At 39.8% G+C, this 19,503-nt stretch overlaps 1 protein-coding gene across 1 annotated transcript in view; it reads left to right on the forward strand.

Moving 5' to 3' along the window:
• The window catches only part of plcd3b (phospholipase C, delta 3b), an 80,641-nt gene that overhangs the window by 32,356 nt on the left and 28,782 nt on the right, over nucleotides 1–19,503 (forward strand). The window contains exons 5-11 of the mRNA XM_062475128.1: nucleotides 6,310–6,535; nucleotides 6,687–6,888; nucleotides 9,561–9,705; nucleotides 14,194–14,346; nucleotides 15,253–15,399; nucleotides 15,591–15,738; nucleotides 17,709–17,825. Coding sequence (XP_062331112.1) covers nucleotides 6,310–6,535; nucleotides 6,687–6,888; nucleotides 9,561–9,705; nucleotides 14,194–14,346; nucleotides 15,253–15,399; nucleotides 15,591–15,738; nucleotides 17,709–17,825 — 1,138 coding nt within the window. The remainder of the gene's footprint in view (nucleotides 1–6,309; nucleotides 6,536–6,686; nucleotides 6,889–9,560; nucleotides 9,706–14,193; nucleotides 14,347–15,252; nucleotides 15,400–15,590; nucleotides 15,739–17,708; nucleotides 17,826–19,503) is intronic.

A 19,503-nucleotide genomic window follows, 5' to 3' on the forward strand; every position in this document is an offset into this window, starting at 1 on the left:
TTAAATTCTGCAAATTATTCTTGCACCGTCCGCAACAGGTTGTTGTCGTAAAAACGGACAAGACATGTCTGTGACGGAGTTCCTGTATCACCTCTGCTTATATAGTATATATTATAATGTTTAGGAGCCCCTCAAACGCCTTAGATTATAAGTAACTTAGCGAGAATAGGGGCCCTTGCAAAGTTACACTGCAGTTTCTTAGCTGAAAGAAGCTATTGACTGCAAGCATTGAAGTTATAAGAATCCAGCTCTTCTTATGAAAAGTAACAGTAATTTAACTCATGGTTACAATGGTTAACCACCACAACAATGACCCACGCAACAAAACACTATATTCTAAGCAGACACATTTAAAAAACGAAATTCATGAAGTTACATTTGTATTTCGAACAAACGGCAAACTTATCAGCAAATTTTAACACCATTTACCGCCTTGCATCATGGGAATAGACCAGCCAATGATCCACGCTATCTTCATTTTTTCACGTCGTTATTTCGTTCTTCAGTCAGTTTGACAGTATAACCTTCAAATGCATAATGCAACCCTTCTGTCTGCTTCTTTCTCAAGTAGCTTTTTCTTTTTTTCCATTAATACTCCAATTGATAATTATTAGTATAAGATTATAGGGCTTCAGAATGTTTTGGCAGTAATTAAGGTTACAGCTTCAGTACCAAAAAAGATTCAATGTGCAATGCATAATAGATTTTCATAGACATGAATAATTAGAATGAGATGGATCTAAAAAATGTAACCTGTAATGTACTTTAAAATTATTTTGACTGTTTTTGCTGTATAATAATAGGAAACGTACATCCTACTCCAGAAGAAATGTATACCATATTCAGTTTCTAAGCATACTTCTTAAAAGTATATCAAAAGTTAACTATTTTCAAAGCATTCTTGAAAGTACATCAAAAGTGAACTATTCTCTAAGTATACTTCTTACAAAAGTGAACTATTTTTAAAGCATACTTAAAAGTATATCAAAAGTGAACTATTTTCTAAGTATACTCCTTAAAAGTATATCAAAAGTGAACTAAAAGTGTACTATCCATATTTTAGTATACTTTTATATACTTCTTTTTTGTAAGGGAAGTCTCACTTGGGTAAACGTAAACTTAGACTTAAGCCTCAAGCCGTTCCACTAATGTTCCGTTCCACTAACAGGCAACGCTAATTCAAGCTAGACCTCAATAAGCTTAGACTGTGCTGCCCAGATCTGGCAATCGTCGAAAAGAGGAGTTATGTCGCAAAAAGCAAAGCGTAAACCAGCCGAGTGGTGTTGTTTTAGCAGCGTAAATTGATTTTTTTTTGTTTTTTTGGAGTTGTCCCCAAAAAGGGCAAATTAGTTACCAAATCTACTTAACATATAGCCTATATATTTAGGCCTACTGATAATTAGCGTAATTTGATGAGCTGTCTGAAACCGTTCTGACAGTAGGCTAGCCTATGGCCGATATTGAGAATAATAGGAGATTGAGAATAATAGCCCAAAAAAGAACGTGGCAGCAATTGAAAATTGTAGGATAAAATTCAAAACACTGAAGAAGGCCATGGTTAATTGCACTTGATGTGGAGTAATAAGGTTTTTGTCTTCACATCTTGAACAAAATTAATAAATTACTTCAAAATAACTTTGCCACTTACGCATTTATTAACTGATAGGCTAAATGCTGAGCTTTAAGATAAAAGGGAAAGATAACCATGACTAAAATGGGGATTCACTGAAATAAGGGAGTCAGGTGGCTGAGCGGTGAGGGAGTCGGGCTAGTAATTTGAAGGTTGCAAGGCACATCACCCTACTTGCCTTGGGGGAAAGTCCCTGTACTTACTGTAAGTTGCTCTGAATAAGAGCGTCTGCTAAATGACAATGTAAATAACTAGTATTGCACAGATCCAGCACCGACTTCAGATCAGAAGGTGACCAAAACTGTAGTACACTTTGCTTGGCAGAACAGTCATTTAAAATGCTCAGCATGACTAAGAATATATCATTATTATATTACATGTGCATATTTAATCCAAATCCAATTATTACTATTTTGGCTGACAGTGTATGGACAGCTGCCCCATCAAATCAAATCAAATTTATTTGTATAGCCCTTTTTACACGCAAGCATGTCACAGAGGGCTTCACATTTGCCCATAGAACTGCCCCTCAACCAACCTAAACCCTCAAGGAAGACAAGGAAAAACTCCCAAAAAACTCTCAACAGGAGAAAAAAAATGGAAGAAACCTTGGGAGGAGGAATTCAGAGAGAGATCCCCTCCTCCAGAGACGGTTGGTGGGAGAGAGGAGCAGAACACAGGCTAAACATAGTCATACAGTGTCGATGGGTTTTTAAAACACCCAAATCCATTATTCAACTTTATAGATGTAGGACAGGACCGGGAGACTCGCGACCAGGTCCAGCGTTGGCTGACCGACGACCAGGCAGGTGCTGACAACTCAAACCCCCCACACCACAAGGGATGTGTGTGGGGGGCCCCATATTTCCAATTAACATAGTCTGCCTCCACAGATCCAGAGGGGGCTTGGACAGTGACAGACTGTGGCTGTGCCAAGGGTTGTCACAGCCTCACTTTGGGAAAGCATTCCCTAGTGGGAACATTAGGGGAGACTGTTGGGCACAGCATCTAATCGTCTTCTTTGGAAAGGGCAACATTTGGGACACTGTCATGTAGGGGCAGCATAAAGGGCACTTCATAACAGCACCCTTTTCCATTGGAAGTAAGGGCATGGGAACAGTCCAATTTAGACCATTGTAAGGGCAAATTATAGGGTACTGCATTACATTTTCTCTACTATAAAGGAACTCATGATGACATTTATTACATTTATAGAGGGCACACTGTCATTTATTGCATGGGGCATTCTGTGCACTCAAGCATATTTCACAATGTGAATGGCAGACAGTAGGGCACTTGGTCTAATTTTTGCCACTCTAGAGGGCATTTTAGAAACACTTTTTCAACCATGGGGGCACCAGACAGTCATCCCCTGAGTCTTCCAGTGGGCCTAGATACACCCATGGGGACAGTATATTGCACCTATAATATTGGGGAAGCCAGAAGGACAGGTAATATAGAGGCTTGTCAACATATAGGCTACTTTAAACAATGAAAATACTTTATGCAATTGAATAAAAAGTCTCCTTGATTCTTTGTGTTTCAAGATGACCTGAAAAACTGATGATAATATTCAGGTACTGCTTTGTAGCAAGGTATACCCTTCATATTTCCTGGCATAGTTGCCCATTCAAGAATGTCCCACATGAAAAGACACACAGAGATGCAGACAGACTGAACAGTGTCAAGGCTTGGCTACAGTGAGTTTGCTTCCTTGTGTGTGATTCCAGCAGACTACATAGTCTAGGCCTACCTACATAGACTGCAGTCTACTACCCTCCTTTCTACTATTATAGTCTACTACTCTCCTTTCTATTACTTTCTACAAAGGATGGTAGGCTGCTCTTATGTGTTCATCGCCATCCTTAAGAGTTGCTATTTCATATATATATATATATATTTATGTTTTGTTTTTTTTAAGAATTACATCACATTTAAATCTATCTAGATAAACTATGCTGGGCCTGCTGAACCTATACTTCTTCCACAGATACTGGTCAGGGAAGCATTACTTCTGTCTCTGAAGACCCTTGGGGCTGGTGGGATAAACACTCTTTGTATAATCAGAGCACCTTCATCCACCACAGAGTTGTCAAAGAACGGATACGCCATAATTGATTGTAACCGTCTAGACGCTCTGCTTAGTTTCTAAGGCCTTATGTCAATAACCAATGGCTTTTGAAAACAGTTAAAGTGACATTATTTCTTAACTTGTTTATTTAAATTAATATATTTTTTGGAGATGAAGTAAACATGTAAATCATTCATGTCTGCACTTCGTCTGAATTTACGTTTCCGAACACGAACTAAAGTGCTTTGCGCGCAGGAATTTACTCGACGGAACTGTCTTTTGAGATTCTGTTTCCGCCTGTTTGAAATTATTTGCAACACATTTTAGTTTAGCTTGACTTTTAGCGTGACACGGATCAGGCTAGTTCCGAAGTATAAGTTACCTTGGTTACGTAGCTAGAACTAAAATAAGCCACCTTAATGGAACGGAACTCTCGCTAAAGTAAGTGAGACTTGGCGAAATAAGTCTTGCTTTTCCTTAATCGACGTTGATGGAACACCCCTCAGAGGCCTGTTCCATAAAGGCCGCTCAAAAAAGTTGGACTGAAAGTCCCAAACCTGACTTGAATTAGTTTAATTAGTCAAGCGGGGCTAAAGCGGTTCCATAAAGGCCAATTTCAGCTCACGCACTGCTACTAATTCAAGTCAGATTTAAGTAATCAAGCTAATTGCGCGTGCACCCTATTATTAAACAGCCCGAGAGGTAAAACATGCATCATACAATCCACCACGGCAAAAGCAATGCACACGGCCACGTGACTTCTTCCAGAAAGAACGTTCCCTTTAAGCCGTGTACTATGACAGCTCTTATCCACCGCTTCATCAAAATAAAATGACACGCCATGATTGACGTGAACTATAGGCTATGTTGTTCGAGGTCCTTTTTTTAGACCTTTACTTCGTTGATTAAAAACAGACACCCTCTAAACACATCTTAATTTACTATTTTTACATTGTTTAATATAAATAGCCTACTATTAATCAATACATTATCCAGTAGCCTAACTTTTTAACATGGTTTTTGTGTCAGGAAAATGGAGGATAGATGTCCTATGGATTTAGTTTTGTTTTGCAATAGGCTACTGTTAACAATTATATAGCTATGATAATTATACTAATTTAGATTGAGATATTGGCCTACGCCTGATGCCTAAACATTTGAAATCACAAACTACCATAGCCATTTAACGGCTATGGTGTGTATCAAATCATTGTTCATCATTGTTTAATGCATTAGTCTAAATGTTGTAGCCTATGTAGGCTATTTAAGTTGATTTTCTATAAATGTATCCTACATATTGAACTGATGAGAATAAGAAAATGAGAATGTCTGTGGTAAATCATCGTTTTCCCGTTGGGTCAGTGTTACAGGAACGTCTGGTTAAGCAAGAACACGGTCTAAGCCTGACAATTAGCCTGACCCGGACCAGGCTAGTTTCGAAGCATAAGTTACCATAGTAACTGAGTTCGAACTACATTGAGCTAGCTTTATGGAACCGAATGAACTAGAAACTAGTCCGACTAACTGACATAAGTCTGGCTTATTCGGTAAACTTGCTTTATGGAACAGGCCTCAGGTGTTGGGTTCATTAACAAGTCTTGTTGTCATTGCCATCAGACACAACAATATTAGTTCAATTTGGACAAAGGCACAGTTGCTCATTATGACAAGTTCAGTTAGCTAGCAACTACAGTACTAACTAGTTTCCTCTTGAAGGATTCATATATCTATGTGTCTATTCCAATATGTAATGATAGTATTCAATGACACAAATCTGTGTTCTAGAAAGAGTGGTCTGGAGTCGCAGAGGTCCGATAATATCAGCTTTAATGCAGCAGTTGGAAATCAACTAAGTACAGAGCTCTGGAGTTCCCCAAGTTTCCCTACCCGCAACAGAGTTTGGGCTGGTTCACAAAGTCCAACTGGCTATCTGTCCCTCCCCAGCATATATTTATACAGTGCAATTGAAACACAAGTATCAAAAAAGGGTTCAGCTTGTTCTCTCGTGCGTCAGGGAGTTGTTCTTGCCTACGCGCGTCCCACCTGCTCGGGTGCCGTCTCCACCCGGTTTCAAGGTTGTTTCTGAAAATGAAGAGATAGAGACACAAAGAACAGCCTGCTTCCCACACCCAGTGTGAGACCCAATGTTTAAGCCTGAGCACACTTCTAAGTTCATAACTTTAATAAGCACAATGCATAACTTTAATAAGCACAATATATTCTTTACTCTTCATATTTCAAATCAGAACAGAATAAAAACCGAAATTAACACAGTATTTTGTAGCCTAATTGAGAATTTTTTAGGAAATCCCCCAAAATAAGTTAGGCTGTGTTACTTCAGTTTAGTCTGTCTTGGTACTCACCTCCAGGTCCGGGCATGACACTATCTTGACTAAATGTAGGTATCTATTTCATATTTCTTTGTTGTGCTGTTTGACCTATGTTGTGCTGTTTGACATATTTGTTAGACCGTTGTGATTTTAGAGCGGTCAGACAAAGGTTAAGTGAAGAAGCACCTTCCTGGATGTACCTACACCCAAACCCCAGACAGGACTTTACCAGGCTTCTTCCAGGTGAGACAGTGTCTCTTCCTCTTTTGCTTTCATAGAAGTGTGATCGCTCCCTGGACAACCGCCTGGACCACAATGAGATAGAAATGTTCTGCCGGGAGATGCTACGACGACCTGAACTAGATGCAGTGTTCCAGGGCTACTCATCTAACGGATGTGTTCTCTCTACCGTGGACCTGAGAGGATTCCTGAAGGACCAAGGAGAGGATGCCTCTGTAGCCCATGCTCAGAGTCTAATCCTCACCTATGAGCTCAACGAGTGGGGTACGCTAACTGTCAACTGCAGTGCTAATTGCTGCAAAGTGGTCCAGTATTATACTCTAAGATTTCTATTACAGTAACCATTTAAATCATTCAAAAGTAGACAGTTTTATTTTCTGCCTTTTGTAATGTTTTTGTATTTTGCCCAGTACAGCTCAAAAGAACCACTTCATGACACCTAATGGTTTCACCATGTACATGCTGTCCCACGAGAATGCTGTGTTTAACCCTGATCATGCAAGGATCTACCAGGATATGACCCGGACCTTGGCCCATTACTTCATTTCCTCCTCGCATAACACCTACCTCACTAAAGACCAGCTGACCGGGGACAGCAGCACAGAGCCTTATATCAGGTACACAACACATCATAACAACGACCTGTACACAGACAGGGTATGCATAAAAACCCACAGACATGAACACAACAGTGCATTAGTTTGTGTTAGGGGTGTAACAATATATCGTGGAACAATATATCGCAATACAAAAAATGTACAATATGTATCGTAGAGTTATGGCAATATTTTTACAATATGACGTCCATTTGATGCTATTGGTTGAGCTACCAGCACGCAAACTACTCAGCACCTGCGTCATGTGTGCATTCATTGCATTCACAGAAATCGCTTGAACTGAGTTAACTAAATTGTATGTACAATAAAGAAAATGATTTTAAATGTTTTGGAAATTGAAGGACTTTAATTGTTGTGTCTATTCCAATATGTAATGATAGTATTCAATGACACAAATCTGTGTTCTAGAAAGAGTGGTCTGGAGTCGCAGAGGTCCCATAATATCAGCTTTAATGCATCAGTTGGAAATCAACAAGTACAGAGCTCTGGGGTTGTCTACGTTTCCCTACCTGCAACAGAGTTTGGGCTGGTTCACGAAGTCCAACTGGCTATCTGTCCCTCCCCAGCATATATTTATACAGTGCAATTAAAACAGAAAGATGAAAAGAGGGTTGAGCTTGTTCTCTCGTGCATCAGGGAGTTGTTCTTGCCTACGCGTCCCACCTGCTCGGGTGCCGTCTCCACCCGGTTTCAAGGTTGTTTCTGAAAATTAAGAGATAGAGACACAAAGAACAGCCTGCTTCCCACATCCTGTGTGAGACACCATGTTTAAGCCTGAGCACACTTCTCAGATCATAAGACAGAACTTTAATAAGCACAATGCATAACTTTACTAAGCACAATATATTCTTTAAATTAAATCTGTTAATTGAATTTGTTTAATAAAAAATGCTGTTCAAAATATTGTGATACGTATTGTATCGTACACCCAGTATCGTAATACATATCGAATCGTGAGCTGAGTGTATCGTTACATCCCTAGTTGGGTGTGCTTTGCCTTCGGCAAGGGCACAACCTTTGTTCTCTCACATATATATTATTATTATTCTTTTTGCCCCCCTAAAACTCAGTCAATATTTGGCCTACATAGACAACCTAGGTGTCAAAAGTTTCGTCTTGGTAGCGATTGAGTTGCTTCTATTGGGATTTACGTTCCGTTGCACGGTTTAAGTAGAAATTAAGTTTTTGTGTCGAAAATTGAAGCTAACGGTGGCTAACTTGCTAGCCACAGTCAATGACGCTACTTACGTCACTAACGTCACGAAAACTTGCGTGACTACCTCTAGCAGAACATTAGTTTAGCAGCTCGTTAACTTCTGGGAGATAGCTAAGCTAACTGCTTTACTGCAAGGCAGCTGCAGAAACGCCACAAGCAAAGAGGCCAGGGTGATAACTATTTACTAATTTTACTTTGTGATATGACAATTGTGATGTGTAATGTACAATATAAGCTGATATTATTAAGGAAGTACATCTACTTTCGGAAACGGTAGTCTACTATTTCACTGAAGCATTAGCATCATGACATTAGCCTTTGTTGCCCGGGCAACACATACTACAGTGGTCTACATTTACATTTAGTCATTTAGCAGACGCTCTTATCCCGAGCGACTTCTATGATGCATCTGTTTTCAATCGTTAAAATAAACATTCCTCACAAATACATTTTCGTTGTAGGATTTATTATGACATTACATTACAAGTAAACGATTTGTGGGTGAAATTATCATTACCTGTGGTTTCAAACCAGTGTAGCTCACTGCAACGCTGTAGCCTACGCGAGACACACTACAAAAACATCTCCACAGCTGTTTAGGAAGTCAAACGGCGACAGAACATGTTCGGCACTCCCCTTACTTAAATCAAAAGTCTATCTAACTACTAACCTGAACTTCATTGCCACAGCCTAAACTTTGTCAATCTGTTCATGAAAATAATTAATTTCAGCCTAAACCGTACAACGGAACGTTAAATCGAATTCAACCAACGCAATCGCCAAGACGAACACAGCAGTAGTCTAGTACTGTACTGTAGTAGTACAATTTACCGGGGCAGCTTCTCCACACAGGGCTATATCGCATTTTGCGTTGTTACTGACAATGATCGCTACCAGTGAGCTTTTTATGAATGAGCGATTTTCCACTAAATAAATGTCAAGCTTATTTACGTTTTTGGGGGCATATTTTCAGTTAGCAGATGGTACTGTTTGAATCGCGATTCCATCTTCTACTGCCGGTAACGTCGTAGAATAATCTTCAAAGGGGGTTCTTTATTAATGAATGAATGCAATGAGTAGGCTAAATGCCTGAAAATATCACGAGAAGGGAAAAACTTAAAAGGACGTTTAGGTCATAGAGATTAGGTCAATTTTAACACCGGTCTGCCAAATTTATTCGTTTTGATTCAACGATGAGGCTGCCTCTTGCAGGGGAAATGAGAAGAAATCTATTTCATTCTACACTTCACTCGTATTTTCAATTGTAAATGAGCAGCAAAAATCTATGTAATCTTTATAAATAATAAGTATGCATTTTTATATAAAATAAACTGAAGTATCAGTTGTAAAAATGTCATTCAAAAACGGACCCCTGTGCAACCGACGCAAGCAAGCACACCCTACAATTTCCCCAGAAATTGTTCCCTCTCTAGTTTGTCTGTGTTCTTACTTTCAGGGCCCTGAACCATGGCTGTCGTTGTGTAGAGCTAGACTGTTGGGATGGTGATAAAGGAGAACCAGTTATCTTCCATGGTCACACACTAACCTCCAAAGTGTTGTTCACAGATGTCATTGAGACTATAGCAGAGTACGCCTTTAAGGTGAGCTATTCGCAATATTCAATACCAATGACACTCAATGGGCCTCATTCACCAAACGTTTTTAAGAACAAATTTGTTCTTAAACCCCACTTACGCAGTTTTCACGAAGATTCTGGCATTCACCAATGTTTTCTTATTTGGGATTTGTTCTTAGGTAAGAACAGAATTTACGCACACCCAAGAGCACTCTTACACACAATTGAGAGCTGACATGTTTGCGCAAAATAAGTAGGTATACAGTTTTCGTGCACTCTAATTTAAAATTGAATATTTCTCTCCTTTATCATTTTGCAACTAATATTTTTCATTATTTTACACATAATTATATGTTTGTTTGTTTGTTTTAATAAATACACACTACACTTACACTTCTGCTAATGTAATGTAATGTAAAGCACTTTGAATTGCCATTGTGTATGAATTGTGCTAGGCCTATATAAATAAACTAGCCTTGCTTTGCCTTCAATTCACATCAATTATGTTAACGGGGAACCTTGCCATCCAATAATAAGTGACTTATCACAGTATTTATAGGCCCAAAGTAAGCCTATTCCGCACACTAGGACTATGTCAGAAATATTAATCTATCAAGCATTGCACAGTCAGTCGGTGAACAAGTTTAACCCTTGTGTTATCTTCGGGTCATTCTGACCCATCAGTCATTGTGACCCACCGTCGTATTGCGACAGATTTACCGCATACAAAGACAAAGTGAAGCATTTTCTTTTAACAGCTAGGCTGTCTCAGACCCCCCACATTGCAAAGGTTAAAAGAAAATTATTTTAATTTGTTTTTGTATTGGGTAAAATTGGGTAAACACAACGATGGTTCGTTATGAACCTTTGGGTCATGTGACCCGAAGGCAGCACGAGGGTTAAGAAAGCTTTATTGCTTGCGGCCGGCCCACAAGGAGACAAAAACATCACACGCCATTGTGCTACAAAGTTTGTCTGCTAGCATGTTGTGCTAGCTACCTATTTAAACAGAACCGCTCTTGACAGTCATTGGTTAAAATAAAGGCATGCAAATGTCCCATGGCTCTTCTTCATTGGCTCCCTTGCATAGACCTGGCGCGCCTGTGTGCGTGCGTGTGTGCGCTCTCTGACCCCTCTAAGCTTGACCAACTCTTTTATGGCCTCTCCAGTAAGATAGTGATCAAGCCCAGGTCCCCTTGTTTACGTAAGCCTAGTGTTACCCAGAGTTCAGGGGCCTGTTCCATAAAGGCCGCTCAAATAAGTTGGACTTAAAGTCCCAAACCAGAATTGAATTAGCTTAACAAGTCAAGTGGGGCTAAAGCGGTTCCATAAAGGCCAATTTCAGCTCACACAGTCCTACTAATTCAAGTCAGATTTAAGTAGTCAAGCTAATTGCGCGTGCACCCTATTCTTAAGCAGCCAGAGAGGTAAAACATGGATCATACAATCCACCACGGCAAAAGCAATGCACACGGCCATGTGACTTCTTCCAGAAAGAACGTTCCCTTTAAGCCTTGTATTATGACAGTTCTCTCATCCACCGCTTCATCAAAATGAAACGACACGCCATGATTGACGTGAACGATAGGCTAAGTAGGTCGAGGTCCTTTTTTAGACCTTTAGTTACTTCGTTGATTAAAAAACAGACACCCTCTAAACACATGTAAATTTACTTTTTTGACATTGTTTTAAATAAATAGCCTACTATTAATCAATACATTACCCAGTAGCCTAACTTTTTAAAATGGTTGTGTCGGGAAAATGGAGGATATAGATGTAGCCTATGGATTTAGGTTTGTTTTGCAATTGTTTACTACTGTTAACAACTATACAGCTATGCTAATTATACTCAGATAATTTAGATTGAGATAGGCCTATGCCTGATGCCTAAACATTTGAAATCACAAACTAGGCAAGCCATAGGCTACGTTTAACGTGGCGTGTATCAAATCATTGTTCATCATCGTTTAATGCATTAGGCTAAATGTTGTAGCCTATGTAGGCTATTTAAGTTGATTTTCTATTAATGTTGAACATATCGAACTGATGAGAATAAGAAAATGAGAATATACGTGGTAAATCATCGTTTTCCCGTTGGGTCAGTGTTACAGGAAGGTATGGTTAAGCACCAAGTCACGCTAAGCCTGACAGTTAGCCTGCCCCAGACCAGACTAGTTTCGCAGCCTAAGTTGCCATAGTAACCGAGTTCAAACTACGTTGAGCTAGCTTTATGGAACCGAATGAACTAGAAATGAGTCAGACTAACTGACATAAGTCTGGCTTATTTGGTAAACTCGCTTTATGGAACAGGCCTCTGATTTGGGGGTAGGCCTCTGCACACAAGGAATACTGAACACAGAATCATTCTTATACAGGATAACAGTTACATCTTAAAATTTTTCCAACAGACTACACCACACAATGGCGTATTTATTGCTGCTAGAAAATGTTGCAGATCGTGCCCTGAGAAGGGAACACATCTTCCGTTACCATACCGATTTATTTGCAGAGAGTAGTACCTGTCGGGACGCTTTAGGCTACCAAGAGCAGTCCTCATGGATATTTGTAACAGTCATCTGTCTTCTATGTTTTCAAACTTCATCAGTTCTGCGTCCTTCTCCAGATACAGCGTTCTCTGCATGAGTAATTGCATTCCATGCATCGGTTTTATTTATTGCTATGTATCCACCGCTGACAAAACAAAAAATGATGTGTCGTTTGTCGCTAACTTGTTGCAGCAGTACCTCCACTTCAGAATTACTAAAGTTTGTATTTTTTGGGAGTCGAGGCCTCCACTGATTTACCCCGTCTTTTTGAAATTTCTCTGAGGGCCTCATGTACGTACATTTGCAAACGTAGTGTTATTAGCGCCATGGCCAACCCGCAGATTGCGCATGCTGTGATACTTCAGTTTACGTCGTATTTACAAAACCTGCAGGTCATCGGTTAATCAGCGCCTTTCTCCGCCCACTATACCGTACATTGCGAGCATTTAAACGCGCAATTGAATGGGCCTCCTTCTCTCTTTCTATCATGGATCAGCCACCAAAGTCAAAACAGCGATGACTGTTTAAATGATCCTGATGCCAATATTTGTAATGTAGCGAGGAGTTTAACAACTGCTGGAATGGAATATGAACGCTGAGTCGGAGATTCTATGTAATCTTTGATTTCTTCCAGTAACTGTAATATTGCATGGCTGCTTAATCTGTAATGCGTAATGATTTCGTGTTCACTCAACTAAAAAAGTGTGATCCTTGTAGCAAAAATCCTTTGGCCTATGTCTTCATCTTGCTCGGGTTATGGCTGCCATTTCACCAGGAGGCATATGCGCATCCCCGTTGTTTGACTGCTTTTAACAGGCGGAGAATTTTCACAGCAAAATATAGGTGCGCTTTCACAGGCAGTTTTTGTACATACCGCGGAATACATTATTAGGCGCACTTTACGCATCCCCTTCCATTGCTTTATGGGAAACTCCCACTTTCCCCTTGACCCTCCCGTGAATGCATATGCAAGACACGGAAAAGCGCAATTTGCTATTTTCGGTTCCCGCGACATGTCTGCGCTTTTACCTCAGTGCGGCATGTTTGTACATACTCGCAATGCTTTTACGCGCAAATTGCGAAACAAATACGCCTGAAGAGGGCGCAAAAGCGTTAGTACATGAGGCCCTGAGTGTGCACACGGCCCTGCCATCTCATGCTCTTTTATGGGAATTAACGGGGCGTTTACTAGGGGTGCAACAAGTCAACAAGCCCACGGTTCCGTACGGTTTTATGGGTCACGGTTTAGGGGGAAGAAAAAAACATTACCTCTGTTCTCTCTGTTATTTCGGTGTATTTTCTGTATATCCGGCATAGATGCCCCATCATGTTAGATGTATTACATTTAGCACAGGGCTGCCAACTTTTTTTTTTTTTCGGTTCGGTTTTGCACCCCTACTGTTTACCTATGCTAAATAGGAGCAACAAGATTTCAATTTACGACATATTGGGTATCTTCATTCTACGACATATTGGGATTCATCATTCTAAGACCAATTCTGCAGTTTAGGGACACATCATGAATCACACATACACTTTTCTTAGGAACTTGCTTAAGAACAAATGTAAGAAATTACTTAGGAAGATATTAGTGAATGAGGCCCAATGTTCTATGGTATTTTTCGTACAAGTGTCTGTGTGTATATCCTACAACAACTAGCATCTCCCAAAACATCACTGTTTGAGTCTTAATATACAGTTTATACAATTAGCAGCTTTTCGACTGTATTTAGAAAATGTTGTTAATCATTATGTAAATCAGTCAGGTGGCTGAGCAGTTAAGGAATCGGGCTAGTAATCAGAAGGTTGCCGGTTCGATTCCCGGTCATGCGAATGATGTTGTGTTCTTGGGCAAGGCACTTCACCTTACTTGCCTCGGGGGAATGTCCCTGTACTTACTGTAAGTCGCTCTGGCTAAGAGCGTCTGCTAAATAATTACTAAATGTAAATGACCCATTTGACTCCAGAGCTCTCCCTATCCTCTGATCCTTTCCCTGGAGAACCACTGCTCAGTGGAGCAGCAGACAGTGATGGCCCGACATCTGCGCTCCATCCTTGGAGACCGGCTGCTCACCAAGCCCCTCAACGAAGAGCAGCTCCAGACTTTACCCTCACCAGAGGTGAGTGAACTGCTGGGACAGTTCCTTTACTGTAGATGTGTTCATTGGTTTATGACAAGTTCTGTGGGTGGTTGCTGTGTTTGTAGATGTCTTTATTTTATTCACTCCTCTATTTCTTTTATGCCTCTCCCTCTCTTACTTTCTTTGTATCTGTATCTTTTTAAGCTTCCCTCTCTCTCACTTGAATTCTTAGACATGCTAAAAAAAAATATTCTTAGTCTCTCCTTACTCATCCATGACCAAGTAGACAATCTTGTCATATCCCTGCTCTCTGCACTTCTTGTGGAATTTGGGTTCACCAGAAGGTTTTCATGTCTTAAAATTCAGTTCAGACTCTTAAGATCCATTTTGCATTCTTCTTCTGGCACAGTTTCCTATAACTATTGTGAGGGTTCAGGTGGAATGCAGGGACCGTGGGCACCCTCTCCTGGGAGGTAGGCCTAAGGACACCTAAATTACCTGATTAAATAACCAGGTGAAATGCATGAACTTGATTGTGTTTTCTTTAAAAGGACCCGATTAGGTGAACACGGGGGACAAATGTGAAGGAGAATACTCATTCTAACGGGTTTCTTTGTTTTGTGTTATGATTTTGCTTTGACATAAAGTGTTTATTTTACCTTTTGATCTCCTAGTACAGCAGTGTGCCTACTAGGTTCTGGCTTCCCTGAAAACGAAATACAACCAAAGCGTTACCGTCAATTTACCATCTCAGCGTCTAATTTTTTCTGTCCTGCACCCTAATGGGATTTTAGGTGTCAGCTCCAGTATGACCAACCAGTGAACTGCCACACTATTTTAGACAATAGTGATTTTTAATTGCTGCTGAATAAACTTGCTTGGAAAATAAACACTTCCCCATATATATCATATTCCCCATGTATTATTTTATCACATTCTGTTTAGGCTCTTAAGGGAAAGATTCTAGTGAAAGGGAAGAAGAAAAGTGTGACGGAGCTGCAGAGTTCTTCCAGTTCCTCAGACGTCAGTTCCTCAGAAGAAGAGAGCTCCCGGGCAGACAGGAAACACAAGAGGAGCGCAGAGGAGAAGAAGGTGAGAAAGCTGCGAGGAAACTACTGAGTGGACTGGATGTGTTTAGTTTTTTGTGGTGGGAAGTGTGTTTCACAGTTTTCTCCTCAGTGTGGGACTGTTTGTCCCTGCAACAAAAGTGCCACATCTATATATCTATTAATGTCCATACTGTTTGATGTAGATCTGCTTTTTGTGTGTACGTTCCTCCCTAGCCACGTGTCTCAAAGCTGAGTGCAGAACTGTCAGAGCTGGTGGTATATACTCGCAGTGTTTCCTTTAAAGGTTTTGAGGTCAAGAAACTACCAACTGAGATGTCCTCCTTCTCAGAGAGTGAGGCCCTCAAACATATCAAAGACTCAGGTATTGTCTGTCTGTCTGTGTGTGAGAATGTCTGTTGGTCTTCTGTGGAGGAATAAATTGTTTTTGCATGTTAAGCAACACCTACTCAAAAAAGGTTACTGTTGTCTTATTTTAATAAATCACCTTGTCTCATTCAGCAAATACATGCCAGCAGGTAATGTGTCAGATGTGTTGTATATTTGAAAAAGTGTCTTAGTTTAATTTACTAGCGGTTTGTTGAGTCAGTGAAAGTTGAGGTAAAATTAAGATCTTTCCAGCGTACTAGATAGTCCTTATATGAGCACCGTACAGCCTCTATTCCCAATCATGCTCAACAATCCACACAAACCTCTTGCAAAAGTAAAGAGACAAATACCACAGGCATTAAAGGGTGGTTCTTTATTTAACTCCATTCAGTAAAAAATATTTCACTAGGTTAGGTAACAACTTTTTAGTTTTTTTGTTAATTGAATGTAATGTTATATGTATCTAATATAATATATTATCCTCACTCAATTCACTGTGATATTTACTTGAATTAATCTGAGTACATCTCTCTAATAATGCCAGGAATCTATGTGTACTAATTAGAATGGGTTTAGTTTCCCACAATAAGCTCAAGAACTGGGCACTCTGCAAAATTCATATTCTGTGAGTGTCCTCTTTATAATCCAACGGAGTTCAGTGCCGTGATTGACGTTGTTTGGCATTTCGACTTCAAATAATGAAACATAATGAATATTAAGGAAAATAAGGAAATTCTGTTTTGTTATTTAGGAGCGAATTCGCTTTTACAACCGATATTCAGCTGCTTTCAAAGGGGCTGGCTAGCTAACAGAACGACAATATAAAAATATGGATATACTTTCAGTATCGATCAGTCAATTTTGTTACATAAATGAATGTGTTTACAAATCTGCCTAAGTAGCCTTGCGATTAACAAAGGCATTTGCAATGAAAATAGGGAAAATCTGCTTCGTTATTTAGAATTCGTTATTTAGTCATTTTCTACATTTGACATTTTCCACATTTTATATTTAAAACTCCTATATGTTTACCGTATGCACCTTCCTGCCATAGAAAATTTATTTAGGCTTTTACAACCGAAAATCAGCTGCTTTCATAGGGGCTGGCTAGCTAACAGGACGACAATATAAAATGGTATACTATCAGTATAGATCAGTGAGTTTTGTTACCTAAATTAATGTGTTTACAGATGTCAAAACTGCCTACACATTGTAAATGTACAAGCGATGTATGGTGAATTAGGCCTACAATTATGACAACTGGCTCAACCATTGTGCACGTTATGACTTCTGTTATAAACTAAATGTTTAGATGTTTGTGGTGATAAGACAATTTAACATAGAACCAATATAGAACATTTTGATCAACATAACATAAGCAATTTATAACGTAGGAAACAGAAGACCAATGAAGGCTACATAGTCATTTGCATGAATGTTGGCTACCACAGCATTGGCAATTTGACTAGAATAGATACAGGTTGTACTTCAGAGATGACAGATAATTTAAATTGTGATCTGAGAAATATAGGTACCAAAACTACTGAGAAGAACTGTCATCACCAGCTGCATCACGGGCACTGCCCTATCTATCTACAATTACAGAAATCTGTCTTAGTCACCAACATCATCGTGGGCACTGTGCCCTATCTATAATTCCAGGAATCTGTGTGTGTATGCCACCAGTTTTATCATGGGCACTATGCACTATCTATAGTTCAAGGAATCTGTATTTGTGTGTTTCACTGACAATCACTGACTGCATCACGGGCCCTGTGCACTAGTATTATTAAATCAAGTTTCTTTTAAATTACTCAACACAGCTGCATGAACGCTTTTATGCCTGGTGTCTGGAAGCCCTTGATGAAATGGCGTTCAGCACAAATGTATGTGAGGTTATGCATAAGTCTTATGTGTTGTGTGTCTCAACATCCCTTAACCTCTCTGTTGCTCTCATTCCTACAGGGAAGTATTTTGTACGTCACAACAGTCATCAGCTGAGTCGGATCTACCCCTCAGGCCAGCGCCTCCAGTCTTCCAACTATGACCCACAAGAAATGTGGAATGGAGGTTGCCAGATTGGTAGGTACACAGTCACCTTGATCTGGAATTAGCAGAATTGTTAGTGTATAATATGTGACACGCTCTGGTGAAAAGGGGCCATTGTCGGCCAAGGATCATTTCTCAGTTTTTTACAGATTGTGAAAGTGCAGATTGTAAGATTTCAAATGATGTGTCAGACATTGAAATCAGAAAGTAGTTGAAGATTTGCATATCTGAATGTTAATAAACCTGGAATGCTCTAGTACAGAAATCCCCCTTTAAAGATTCTTGACCTTTTCACGCCTTCAGACAGTGTGATTGATTTGTGTTAATCATCAGAAGTGATGAGCGCCGGTCATTTCACCGCAGTGAAAAGAAAAATAATTATATCTTCACACTCGATCAAATTCCAGGATCCTGCTTTTCTTGACTTATCCTAGATATGTGTGTTTTATCACCCAGTATTATTTAGAAAATCACACCAGGAAAAGCTAGTTCAAAGCTATTTTCCTCCTGTTTATGTAAAATTGTTACCAGCTGCACATTCAGCCATTTCTTTCCTGTCTTTCAAAGCTGTGATTCGCTTTTCTATCAGCAGATGTCGCAAGGACTTACTTGCACAAATATGTTATTAAGATGGTTATATCGTAAATAAGATTTACAGATACAAATGTATAGTCTATGCAAAATGATTGTTTCAACAATTGTATTAAATTCACTACATAGCCATATAGACACGTACTCACAATTAGTTTGTTATGACATTAGCGGCAACAATAATTGTAGCCTATGTTTTGTAAATCGGATACACATAACAAATAAATTAATCTCTGAAATTTCAAGAGGTATAAATGAGTCAAGTGAGTTACAATAAATAAATAAATGTCTACAACATCTTAGAAAGCTAAAGGAAATGTGGGCCTATTCTTGAGGTGGTGAAAAAGCTGTGTAAGCATGGGAATGCTTGGAATGTTGACGGTGTCTTGACTTGAGTAGACTATACGTTGAAGGGAACTTGAGGGACAGATTGACCAAGGCCACTTCAGTTTCCAACCTTGCCTTGATTGCTTGCAAGAAGCTCCATCTACCGATCAATAGGGGACCATTGACCCCCTATTTGCGCTAAAAGTAGCCTCGGGAAAACCGGCTGCACAATGATGGAAATTGCATCACGTAACAGCAGCTTCAGGGGACTGTAGCAGGGTGTGGTTGTTTAAGAATAGATATACTTGATCTATAATCAAGTATTTAGTCATCGGGGCACCACCTCGATATTGGTTTACGGCAGTGGCGGATCTAGAACATTTTACATGGGGTGGCAAAGGCGTGGCAAGAGGTCTTGGCAGGGTGGCATGGGTAAACGGTACGTGGGAATCACTATATGTGAATGGCTTTAACAAAACAAACACAAAAAACTATGGTAGTTATTGTTTAATCATGCCCTTACACACTACAAGCGTTTTTAATTCACAACAGGAATAAGCCCAGTCAGGGCCGGAGTGGGACCCATTTTTCAGCAGTGTAATGGCCAAAACCAGCCCATCCCCACCAGGGGCCGAGCCATACGTTGAACATTCGGGGCTTAACCCAAACCTAGGACCTAGTCAAGGTTTTTATGTGAGGTGAAATCAGAACTTCACATTAATGCGAGCGCGCTAAGCGCAAGCGAGATTTTTTGCATTAATTTCAGTGCAACATTTTTTTGGGAGCTTTATGT

This window comes from Osmerus eperlanus, chromosome 12, assembly GCF_963692335.1.
Source record: "Osmerus eperlanus chromosome 12, fOsmEpe2.1, whole genome shotgun sequence".
In the NCBI taxonomy this organism is placed as follows: Eukaryota; Metazoa; Chordata; class Actinopteri; order Osmeriformes; family Osmeridae; genus Osmerus; species Osmerus eperlanus.